The 12,664-nt window shown below is 41.0% G+C and overlaps 1 protein-coding gene across 4 annotated transcripts in view; it reads left to right on the top strand.

Moving 5' to 3' along the window:
• TRIM71 (tripartite motif containing 71) overlaps positions 1 to 12,664 on the top strand; it is a 65,212-nt gene that overhangs the window by 42,020 nt on the left and 10,528 nt on the right. For all 4 annotated transcript variants that reach the window (XM_079301217.1, XM_079301215.1, XM_079301216.1 and 1 more), the window contains one exon: positions 3,818 to 3,985. In XM_079301217.1, the coding sequence (XP_079157343.1) occupies positions 3,818 to 3,985 (168 nt within the window). The remainder of the gene's footprint in view (positions 1 to 3,817; positions 3,986 to 12,664) is intronic.

The raw sequence follows: 12,664 nt of genomic DNA, 5'->3' as shown, positions 1-12,664 counted from the left end.
TTCTGATTTCTCTCTTCACTTAATTCTGGTAGAAATTCTAAAGTACTAATTAATGTAGTAGAACAGCTCTAAAAAAGAAGTAAAAGCTCCTAGACTTGCTTATTAATCTTTTTCCCTTTGCTGGATAGGGTGTTGTAGGGTACCAGTTTTTATCTTAAAAACAGTATTTTTACTTAATTACTTAATAATTACTACAGAAAGAAGCAATTAATTAAATGCAATTTATATAGATTATAAATTTCTTTGGAAGGACAAATCTGTTTCCACTTTTATACTTCTTTCCTTGCTGCCCATCAGAGCATTCATGTGATTTGGAAAAACCAGTAATATTTGAAAGTAGTTGCTTACAAACCAATTTTCCCGATGTTTGGGTAAATAGTGAAATTAACAGGACAATAGATAATTTACAGCTTGATGGATCTTTTGGCTGCATCATCTCTGCTCCTTCAGATAGGGAGGGGGGGAAAATTTGTAGGACTTTCCTATAGGTACTATTTTGAGTTTTTGTTTTGGTGGGGGATTTTTTGGAATGTTTTTCTGGTGGGTTTTTTGTTTGTTTGGGGGTTTTTTGTTTGGTTTGGGGTTGTTTTGGTTGTGGGTTTTTTTTGTTGTTGTTGTTTTTGAGGTCATGTGGAATTTGATTTTTACTGAGTGTAAGCTGATGTCTACTAAGGAAGACTTAGTGTTATTCTTCCCTTCCCTCCTACTACTCCTGCCCATCCACACTTCAAGACCAGTCTTGTTATTTGTTCTGTGAGGAGCAGGGAAGGAGCATTGCAATAGCAGTGAACTGAAGTGTGGGGTGGCCATCTCACATTGCTGAACTGGAAGAAGGGGGGGCTCTGCTGGAGCTTTGGGTGTGCTTGCTGTGTGTGCATCAGTTCTGAATTGAGAACACAGCTGTGCATTGTCCTACACCTATCCTCGGTATGATTATTTTATTTCTTTTTTTTTTTTTTCCAGGGAATTGCTTGTTGGGGGGATGAGGGGAGAGGGGAGCTCTGGCTCCCCCTATCCCCCTCTATTTAGAGCCAGGCATAGAAACTTAATCTAGCAGTACGTGACCTTTGTGGCCATGACCTAGGGACTGGGATGTGAGCAGGCTTGAGCTTAACAATAAACTCCTGGCTGTGGCTGCAAGCAGGGGCAAGCTGGATGCTGTGCCCAAGCCCCATCAGCCCAGATGGCACAACCCCCCTCAGTGTTGTGCCCTGTACAGCCAGAAGCTTCCCAGCTTTATTCTCTGGGATTGTACCCACTTTGCTGGTAGGGCTGATGTACAGCCTGCTGGGTGCTCCTGGCAAGGGCCTGTGACACTGACCACAGGAGGAGAGCTGCCTCACATCTCTGCCAAGTCTGGGGGTTCTTTTGTAGTATTTGTCCCCAGAAAGGAGTTTCTGAGGAGTTGCTAGTTCTACTTGAGTCTGACTACTTCAGTGCTCTTCTGGTGGCTGGCTGACTCCCCTCCCCACAAAGAGCACTAGGGATTGTGCATTTGTGTTTTTCCCCCTCTGTGTACTTAAGGTAAAGTGTAGTGATGGAGATCAGACTAGCATATCTACTTTTTGCCCAACCTTGCTAACTCATTTGCTGTCCATTTTTAAATCTAGGCTGTTTTTACCATTTTTTTGTTTGTTTGACTAAGAAATAAATAAAGCCTTATCAATAGCTCTATAGTATTTACCCAAGACCATCCTCTACCATGTCCTGTGTAATCTGCCTGTTTTCTAAATGACAATATGGCTCTTGTCACTCTTCATTCTAAATTCAGGAGTGATGTTTCCCACCACATTTTGGTGGGTGGTAAGAGGTAACTGAACAGTTTAAGCTTGGTTTTTTCTTTGGCTTGAGCAGCTGGGTGACTCTCTTACTCAGTGGATACTGTTACCTTACAGCAGGAGTCAACAAGAGCTCTTGCTTCTGGTATTGACTTATTGTGGAGGGGTAGTAATAGATTTAACTTGCTTCTGGTCTTCTGTTCATATGGTCACCATTTTCTTTTCAGCTGCTCTGCTTGACTGAGGCCCCAAATCCCTGCTGTATGTTTTTAAAGTATATCAGATTCATATGCCTTAACTTGATACCATGTCTTGGTTTTCATTCTCTCTCAACTTCTGTTGTTTAAGTGGAGTTATTCAGCAACATGTAATAAACATTCCCTGTAATTTCAACAGAAAAATTACAGCACTCCTGTGCAAGTGAACATTGTATACATATTTAGACAACCGCAGTGTAAGGACAAGGATCTCTCTAGTTGAAGATGATGTATTTGAACAATACATTTCAGACCTAAGGCATTTTTTTACTTGGAAGAATGGGAATCTGAGACAGTGTTTGAGGATTTAGTGTTTGAACAGAAGCAAAGTAAGTCTGTTCCAGTTTCCCTACAGCAAAACTTGATTTCAGGAAAAAAAGGGCAGGTTTTAGTAAAATCTGGCATGTGCACACAAACACACACATACCCCTTTGAGAAATTAATCCATGTACCACTTCAGCTGTTGCGCTTATAGGAGCTTAAAATGTCACTTTATGCAGCCTAGGCAATCCAAGAGAATCACCTGTCCTGTCCTTCCCCTTGCTTTTGAGGGAGAAGGGAAAGGGGGATGTTATGCACCATATCATGAGCTGTTAGCTGGAGTCAGGAGTGGCTGGATGACAGCTGGGAGAAGACAGGCATATCAAACACTTGTCCAATCTTTGTTCTGCTCTTGCTCCTTTCTGTGAGGTAGGCTTCAAATATCTGGTGATGGAAAAGTTGTTCGTAGTATAAAACCTCATGCCGTTGCACTGTTCCATGGTAATAAATATTTTCTATTATTACACTCTAAGAAAAAACTGCTTAGTTAAGAGCAAGACTTGAATACTGAACTTTTGTTGGAGTGTTGTGCTCCTTCGTTTAGATATTTGGAAACAAAAACTTGAGACTGCTGATTTCTGCTTCCCTCTAAGAGAGCAGGCTTCCATGGAAGTTGCTATTTCTGTGTGTTACTTCCCTCTACTGGATGGAATGGGAGCAACTACGGTGTGAATGGATCCAGCTTTCTAGGCTAACATCTTGGTCTGAGTTGTGATTTGAATATAGGGTTTGGAAGTGCTTTGTGAACAGAACAGGGATTTAGTGGTTTCCCACAGGTCACTGTAGCATTCAAATGCTCTCATGGACATGATAAAGTTCCAGTCTAGTTTTCCAACTCAAGCATCTCAAAGTACCACTAGCATAGAAAGCACTGACATAGCATTTTTGTTTCGTTGACGAAAGTGGCAGGGGTGAGTTTTGTCTAATATTTTTACTGACCTGAATGCAAGGAATTAGCATATTTTGAAAAGAGAAGATGGTTCTTGGCATGCATGGTTGGTTTTCCCCTTGTGAGCAGTGGGTGTGCTGTGTTGCAGCTCTCAGTGTATGGATTATTGAATGGCCCACTTAAGAGAATTTGGTGTTTGTATTTGCAGGAAAAGTCTTCACCTGAAACTTGCTATGGATGCCATCTCCGATCTGTAAGTGTTGGCAGATGGCTTCCGCTCTTAAGAGGAGCTGATGTGGACACTCTTCCTAGTATTGTATTGCAAAGAAAACAATGACACTTCCATCTAACTGTTAGGGCATGATTTTGAGTTTACTGGGAAGGATAGCTCTTCCTCTGTGGAGAAACTATTGTGAAGTCTTTGCCTATTGCTACTGCCTCTAACCATCTCCTTTACAGCTGAGCTTTTGGATTTTTTTTTTTTGTTGTTGTTGTTGTTGTTGCACATCCTGGCTCTATTTTCCCTTCAATTCTTCTTTATGTAGTGATGGGGTTTTTTCCCCTTTTTCCAGGTACTGCATTTCTACTGTGATACCTGTTCTGTCCCCATATGTCGGGAATGTACCATGGGACGACATGTGGGTCACAGCTTTATCTACCTCCAAGATGCCCTACAGGACTCCAGGACTCTCACCATTCAGCTCCTGGCAGATGCTCAGCAAGGACGACAGGCTATTCAAGTAAGACACTCCCAACTCGAGTACTTAATTTCCCCCTCCTTCTCCCCCCTCTCCCCCCCAGCTTGTCTGTTACAGGGCAAGGTGTCAAGGCAAAAAGCTCTCTGCTTCTGCTGTCAGTCTTCTCACCCCTTCTGTTTTCTCAGATCTCTGACAGAAGTGGCGGTGGAGCTGAAAATAAAGTGCTGTTATATGATTTTTGCATTCTTGCAGCATAATCCTGTCATGTAAATCACAATATATATGAAGCTCTGCACAAATGCACTTGAGTGTGAAGCATTTCAAGAAAGTTCAGCTCTTGTGTGGCAGTGCCAAACCTGGTTTTGTTTTTACAAATGCACTTGAGTGTGAAGCATTTCAAGAAAGTTCAGATCTTGTGTGGCAGTGCCAAACCTGATTTTGTTTTTACAACTGAGACTTTCTTTGAGCATCTTCCTGCCTACGTAGCTTCTAGCACTCTGCCTACCTTTGACTCTTGTTACATCTTCAGTGTTGCCACCAAATACAAAATACTAATCAGCTGCTGGATTAGTGTGAAATTCCTTAACCTGCATGAGGATCTAGAGCTATCTCCATATGAGGATTGCTCTGCACACTCAGATGCACACTGCCTGTTACTGTGTTCTACCTAAGCAGTATTTTATAGTGCAAATACAAATACCTGGCAAGGGCTGGAAAGAAGGTAGCAAAAACTAGAAGAGAAATTTTCACAGGGAATTTAAGCTGCAGTGAAATATAGGTCCTTATTTTTGCTCAGTTATACCTAGTGGTAGATTTGGTATTGTATTAGTAGTAGTTTTGTCTATAGGGAAACTTTGGGTGAGAAGGAGGGAGACTTTTGGGGGAGACCATAGTGAGAAGCTTCACACCTGCTGCCATGTGGTTTTGTTAGCATCATGTTCTAAATTTGAGTTGGGTATTACAAAACTCAACACTATATGCTTTAACTGCTAAGTTTTGTTGTTTTTTTGGTTTTTTTAATACTTGCAGAATGTCATGGATAGGGAGTTAACTTAGTTTCTGAATTGGGTGAGCTTTCCTGGCACATGCAAGGTACAAACAATTAAAATAACCCAAAGTTCATTGTCCTTCCTTTGCTGCTAGCTTCTAGTAAATGAGGGAATTTAGCTTATTCTGTAGGACAAGAGCAACTAATTAGTCTCTCATTAAGTCTTTGCACCAGTGGAATGATAATAATTTATGTTGGTATAGATGGTAATCAGTTGTTGACATATTTCTTCAGCTTCTGATGTTAACTTGTTACACCAGCACAGTGAACAACATGTTTTTGGAGCTTGATGGCTAATTTTAGATTCCAGCTTCAGACAGAATCCTGGAAAACATAGGGTCTTCCAAGATTTTTTTTTAAACTGAGTTATAAAGCAGTATCCATACTGAAATGTTTCACACATCCCTGAAATGACAAGAAAAAAGGAATTACACTAGTTTAAAGACCATCACTGTGGCAGTGTTCTGAATTTTTCCAGGCTGTCCAAGACAAGGTCTTTGCCTATTAGTAATTAAATTACTGCTTTTGACCTCCAGGGTTCTTAATCATCTAACTGGTACAACTAAATCATCTAAGACTTTTGGAGTAGAAACTAGCAGGGGATCATGGAGCACCACTCTGCTACTATTGTAGAAATGCTTTTGTGCCTAGTTTTCTTCCCACCAAGTTTAAATTCTCATTCCTCCCTTATCTTTTCCTGACTTTTATGCAGAAGGCTCCTGCCATTGTGGTGAGTTGATTGTTACCTGATGGTGCAGGTAAAAGTTTCTATGCTCATGTAACTTGAACAAACAACTCTACTGAACTTAGCTCATGCAGCTTCACCCTGGTCTGACTACAGCCCATCCAGGTTAAGAGGCTGGTTTAGGAGTATTAGCTGAGCAGCTTGAATAAAGATCTGTAAAATGAACCATTTTTTCAAGAACTGAGTTGTTTCATTGGTTTAGTGGGGTTTTTAATCTGGACCACTGCACAGAAGAAGAGTAGTGAGCAAACAGATCAGTGATAAAATTAACAGGGTGGAAATCTGTATGTGCATGTGCCAGAATGGGAAAACTGTTCAGCCCAAGCCAGCTGTTCCCAAAGCAACATCAGCAGAAATCAGAAGAGCATGTGATGCTGTTAAAAGCAGAGGTGCCCAACTCAAAGTTTGCATGGAGCAGAGCTCTCCTTGTTCTTGGGACAATATGGCTGTGAAGCTATATGTTTATCCTAGGGAGGAGACACCATGTCAGCATGAATTCAAAACAAACTCTAAAATAAGTAGTCTCTAAATTAAAAGAAATTGACTTGAGTGGTTTTCTTAAAAGTATGGAAATAGCCAAGAGAGAATTAAATGCCAGTACAAGCTGTAATATGAGGAACACAAGACTAGAGCTCTAAGAGGCTTGAAAAGTAATATGTTGTAGTAACACCTCTTAGTGGGACTGATATATACTGCTGTACCATGAATTCTTTCTTAATCAGCTCTGAAAGTGAGAGCTCCCCTGACAGAAGATGTTGAGGATGGATGGGGAGGGGTAGTTGAGAATGAATGGGAAAGGGTGGAATTTGAAGGGCGTTGCAGGAGAGAGGAAATCAAGCCATGAGTCAACTGGCTGGAGAGTATCTGGTTAACCAAAGTTGAAGGCTTTTAGGAAGAAATGTTTATTTAAGCTCTTCCTGTGGCTTCGGAGGAAAGATTGTTTTTCAGACTTAAAAAAAATTGCTGTGAGTTGGGATACATTTCAACCTCTTGATCCACTGAAGCCTGATGTAGTGTGTCACTCCAGAAGAGTCCAAACCTCACTTCTCAAGGAAGTTGGAAGTCCTCTGTCAGAGCAAGCCTGAGAGCAAGAAGCGTGGGGTTTTTTTCCATCAGTGAAGTTTCTGCAGCACTGGCAAGCTTTCCATGCTTCCTTGTGCTGTGATGGCCTGGCCTGCATTCCTAAGCCTGTCTAACATGAGAACTTGTCCCTGTGTGATGAACTGATCCAGCTGAAAGGGAAGCCTTTCTGTGGGTTCACTTTTTGGCTGGGTCAGCCCTCTGGCTGGTTCACTGCAGGACTACAAGGACTGCTGATGGTGCCAGGGAATGAAGCAGCAGCATCCAGCTGGGTTGCTGGTAGGACTCTGTCTTACTTCAGCAAAAAGCTATACTCCTAGCTGGGATACTTTTCCAGCTTTTCAGATTGATTCACAGGGTGACATGAAAGCCAAAGTTGACACTGGATAAATGGTGTGGGAGGAATCAGGACTGCTGCCTTTCTATATGGGGAGTGTGTCCTGCTGCCTTGTTTTACCTCATGAAAGTGCACACTTAGCTGTCTTCTTTCAGAATTTTTTCCAAGGACTAGGTCACAAACTGAACGTAAATCTGTTATGGTGAAAGATAAATGGCTTCTTCAAAATGTCACCTTCTTAAAATACATCTATACGTGTGTAACTGTATATATGTATGGATGTATGCATGTAATCTAATGCACTTGCATAACAGTAAAGCACTGAGTGCTCATGCTCCTTTAGGGTCAGTTTCCTGGTGAATATGTTAAAATACATTTTAATTTGTTCATCTCAGATGGCTTATAAAGTGGGTTTATTGAAAAATAAAATAAATTCTTTCTTAGCTGAGCCTGTAATTGGTTTTGCTGGGGTGCTTGACACCATGCAAGATTCTCCCTGCCTGGTGAGATTGGTCATGTGCTGAATGGAATGGGAGCTGCTCTCTTATCATGAAAGGCTTGGGTGCTTCTCTCCCAAATCTGTGGGGGAAGCAGTATGAAATAGATTAACACCTTTTGGGGGGGGGTAAGGGGGCTCTGTAAGAAACTCTGTTCAGAGGAGGAAGCTGATCTGTTGCCTTGAGCCTCTGCCCTTGGTGGGAGCTTCCCTGTGGGCTGCCATATGGATCAGTGCTGCTGGGAGGTCGATACCTGAGAAGGATGGCACTGCTGTGCTGCAAGGGATCGTTTGGGGCTTGTCACATTGAGTTAGCTCAGGCAGCCTTGTGTGTGGCTTTGAAGTCAGGCCTGCAGGTTTGAGAATCTGAAATGAAGCTTTGAAAACAAAATGGAGTCTATTGTGCTTTTCTAAAGCTGGGATTTATATCAAGAGGCTAAATTTCTTAGTACTTTCAGTCATTGTTTTGTGTGGTATTTCAGTGAGTTCCCCAGTGCAGCATATGAGCAGATGGTTATTGGGGAAGATGGATTTGACATGTGTCTCTGTCCAAACTGCTGTTCTGCCTAAATCTGTAGGCAAAAAGTATGTTCATGTAGTACAAACCAAAATGATTGTTTAGTTGTATCTGGCATGAGTTAACCTGGCCTCCAGCCCTCCCTCTGTCAAAGTTTCTTTTAAAATTGTTTTTGTGAGGAACTTCAAGTGAGGATGTTCTAGTGTTCTCATTAGACTGAAACCTTCAAATTGATCCAGCTACTGTAATTTGTGCTGTAGCTGCACCAGTGTTACTGCAAATTCACTGCTAAGCTTGTTAATCCTGGTACCTTTCACTACAATTATATAGGATCTTCCAGTCAATTTTTCTAGTATAAGAACATTAGGAAGTTTGTATTTGTTTCTTGAGGCTGGAAAAAGCCAACTGTTATCTCCTGGTTGTTTTATCCTGCTTTGACACAGTGATAAGTAACTGGAAAAGTTTAGTGAAACAAGCCCACTGTATCTTTTTGTGCTTTAAGGAACTGAAGATAAACCACTTATGGCTGGAACACCTTCTTTGGTGAAAGAGGGCTAACTTGAGACATACCAAAAGTTTCCTTTAAGATTTTTGTATTTAATATGCTCTTAAAATCCAGAAAGGAGTTTATCAGAGAAGAAGCTTCTCAGCTGTTGGTTCCCCACTGAGTAGGGTTAACTTAAATTCCTTAAGGGTTAAACTGCAAATCCTCCATATTGAGGTAGGAAAGTGTATATTTAATATTCTTCATTCAAACCTGTGGTCCATTCACCCCTCAAATACTGAAGAGTGCCTCAGTAGAACCAAAATTTTCTTTTGAATTCAAATTTTCTCTCCAGACGTTTGCATTTTCATTGCAAAACTTGAGACTGGGAAACTTAAATGTTGGAATTAATGACTGAAAAATTATACCTCCCTCCCATCTTTGGATGGATGGATGGATAGAATAAAAAAATCTTAGGGACTGTTTCAAGTATGCTCATGCAAGCCAGCATTGATGAGTTGAGTACAATTACCATAAGCAGCCTTTATGTATCTCATGGCAGCCACTAGTGAAAACTTAGGAGGCTAGAACATTAAATTTTCTGTAAGAATATTTAGGTAAGCATGAAATCATAGAGTTTTTTTTTTTTATAACTTGAGGCTCTAGCTCCTACTGTTCAACAGAAGGCAGGAAATACAAAAAAGTGCTGAATGCTGCCATTCTACAAAATGGCTAGTCATGGTTTGGGCACCTCTGTAGTCCAGAGATGGATGGATATCCAGGAGTATGGCCAAGTTCTGTAATGCTAGCCTGTTGCTTCTGACCCTTGCAGTTGATTTCTTCATAGCTTTGTGTTGTACCATCAGTTGCCATAGCCACTGGACCAAGATCATCACTAGTTTTTTCCCTCAGGTGGTGAGATGAGAGCTCACAGAGGTGTCCACCTAAAGTGACATTGCAAGGGACACCCAGATTCCAATACAACTTTGCCCTTCATCTTTTACTCAAAACTGAACTGTGATGATAGCAATAGCTGGTGGTGGGTGTCTGCATTGCTTTCCTTTGTGCAAACACGTTTGTGTGCCTCACTGGAAGCTCTCTGTGCTGGTTCCTTGTGTGGTGCCCCCCCTGGGACATCTCACCTGCACAAGGACTGTTGCTACTTCAGTTTTACTCTTGAGGAATTGGAAGTACCAGTTTCAACCCTAAAGTTTACAAGATACACTGCAAAGTAGTGGTGCAATTGTTTTTACTAGTTTTTAACAAACACAAGGTACTGGTGGCTTCTCTAATAAAATGGGGAGTGGTATTGGTGGCAATTTTTTAGAGCCCTGAGAAGCCACAGGTGGAGAGGTACAGCTGCAAATAGATGATTGACTTTATTGGCCAACAGCAGGAAACAAAACAGTTGTTCTCCATCTCACATTCAGCACAATTCTTGGGTAAATACAGACCTTGTCTTCTGTCTCCCAAGTGTGTGTGGACTGGCTGACCATCTAATTCACTAGCGCTGGAAAAATTATGAGGTACCATGAGGAGAACGTGTAATAAGAGCTATTTTTCTTTACAAGTATTTGTTGTTAAAAAGATTGTGTGGTGTCTGAGCAGAACAAGAAACAATGTGACTTAGCATGCTTCCTTAAAAGTTGACCTCTCTGAGACAAGTTCTGCACAGATAATGCCTGCAGAACAGCAGGAGTGAGTTTTCATGGCAGAACTCTGATTTCTTACAGTAATCAAAGTGAACAAGGGATTTCCATGTGAAGAAGACTCCTAAAAGCTATACTTAACACTCTTGGCTTTTGCTTCAGATATAGACAGATTGCTATTGCTGTTCCCACATCATGCCTCTGCATGTTTGATGCAGATCAGCCTTCCTAGGCTGTTCTAGCTTATTTGGACAGAGTGTAGGATCCTCTGAATTTTACCAAAACCTCACAATATCCTGGATGATATTATAATCTTGGCATTTTGGGTATCCCCCATTGATCTGAGCTGTTCATACTTGGGCAAGTTAAAATAAATCCAATGATTGACATGACTAATTGGTAGACAACCAGATGAACATAACTGGTTCCTATAGCTGAAAGATCACAGCATCCACTGAGAGTTACTGCCTCTCCTGCTATGATGGAGTTCTTCAAAGGTGGAATCTGGTTTTAGTGGAGATGAGTGAGGGAAGTTGGGATTGCTCTTACTTCTAAAATATAATAAGGAATGCATATATATTTATATAGATCATGGTTCTAAATGGGTACTGAGTACAAAAAGGAAAAATAAGTAAATCAAGATTTTATGATTCCATAGACTCATTGTTAAAATTGGAGTATGAGTGGATAGTTTCCCTGACACTTCTCAAGGTGATACCTCTTTCTCTTTGCAAGAGAAGGAAGGTATTTTGCTGTACTTGATGGGCATCCAGATCTGTTTTGGAAGAAATGAATGCTTTTCCCCTGCAGTAGGGAAGCTTCTGTATTTGAATGGCAAAGAAGAGGTGATAGAGGCACAGTATTCTTACATGTTATATTCTTCTAGATAGGCCTAGGCCTACTGGGTTTTATGAAGTTCTTAATCCAGGCCAATTGTGACTTCATGACTACTTTGCTAAATGATGTGATGAGATTTGTCTTTTTTTGTCAAATTTGCCTGCCAGAAGCTTTGTGAGAGGGCAGGGCAGGTCAGCCTCCAGTGGGACTGGGATATAGAGGCTGTCTATGAGTCTGAAGACATTCCCTGTTGAAAATGTAGTGAAGGTGACTCTGGGAGCTCATGAAGGAGGAAGAGCTGGAAGACCTGCTCCTCTTTCTGAGCCCTGGGCTGCAGGCTGGCTGTCAAGTAGCACTCCTGTTTTCTCCTGACAGTTTGTAGGAGAATTCTTTGGAGAAAAAATAGAAATGTTGTTTTGTCTGATTTTGTCAAGGTTGTCTTGAACCAGAGAGCAATCACCTGGCCACGTTAGTTTTCCTTTTTCTTCCAGAAAAGGATCTCCTATGTGAATTGGAAAAATAAGTCTAGTTCAGACTAATTGTCTTTAAATAACTTACCTGGAATAAAAATGTCCAAGTGACACTCTATTTAAGTTCTTATGTTTTAACGTTCCAGTTGTTGGCATAAACTAGATGCTGCTGAACTGAGAGTTCAGAAATACTGACAACTATTCAGTGAAGGATGACAATGTACTGTCTGACCTTCTGGTGGTGCTGGATCATGTTGGGTAGTTCATAGATTTGTTGCAACAGGTGGTTCTTGGATTGGTACATTCTCACACATTACAATTAAAATGAGAGTATCTTCCTGAAGGTTCTGAATACAGTACGATAAAGCCTTTAAATTCCATTTTAGCTGATTTCAGTGAGCCTGCATTTTTGAAGAGAAAGTGTTTCCAATGTTCAGAGGGAACCTCTGTTTCAGTTTGTGCCCGTTGCCTCTGTCCTGTTGCAGGGCACTGCTGGAAAGAGCCTGGCTCTGCCCTCTCAGTGCCCTCCCTTCAAGTATATGTGTACTTGCAAGAATCACCCCCTTTTTTAGGCTGAGTACCTTCACAGGCCATCGTTTTGTTCTAGAATTTTGTAACTAATAAGTTACTGTCTTTTTAACCTATTTGAGGGTCACAGGTTCACTGTATCACAAAGGTGTTAAAAAAATTGTTAGCCATTGCTATTCAACCTCTTCATTGGGAACTGTGATCTTTCAGATTTGCCTGGTCTTTGTTTTTATGCCCCTTTCTGTTACATTTTGTGGAACCTGGGAGTATTTTAGGGAGGATTTTTTGAGTAAACCATTTTTAATTTTGGGGGGGGGGGGGAAGAGACACACTCCTTCTGGGTGCATTCTGCAGTTTTTAAAATACTAACATTGTAAGGTCATATTCAAATTAATTTGGTCTCTACCCATCAGGTGTGAATAACTATGAATATTTTTTACTGATATTTGTTCTTCACTTTTTGTTTTAAAATTGGTTATCTCCATACTCTTTTTAGGGGTATTTCTGTGCAGCTCAAATGCACAGGCAAC

Source organism: Erithacus rubecula (genome assembly GCF_903797595.1).
Source record: "Erithacus rubecula genome assembly, chromosome: 3".
Classification (NCBI taxonomy): Eukaryota; Metazoa; Chordata; class Aves; order Passeriformes; family Muscicapidae; genus Erithacus; species Erithacus rubecula.
This window is presented reverse-complemented; position numbering and strand designations above follow the sequence as displayed.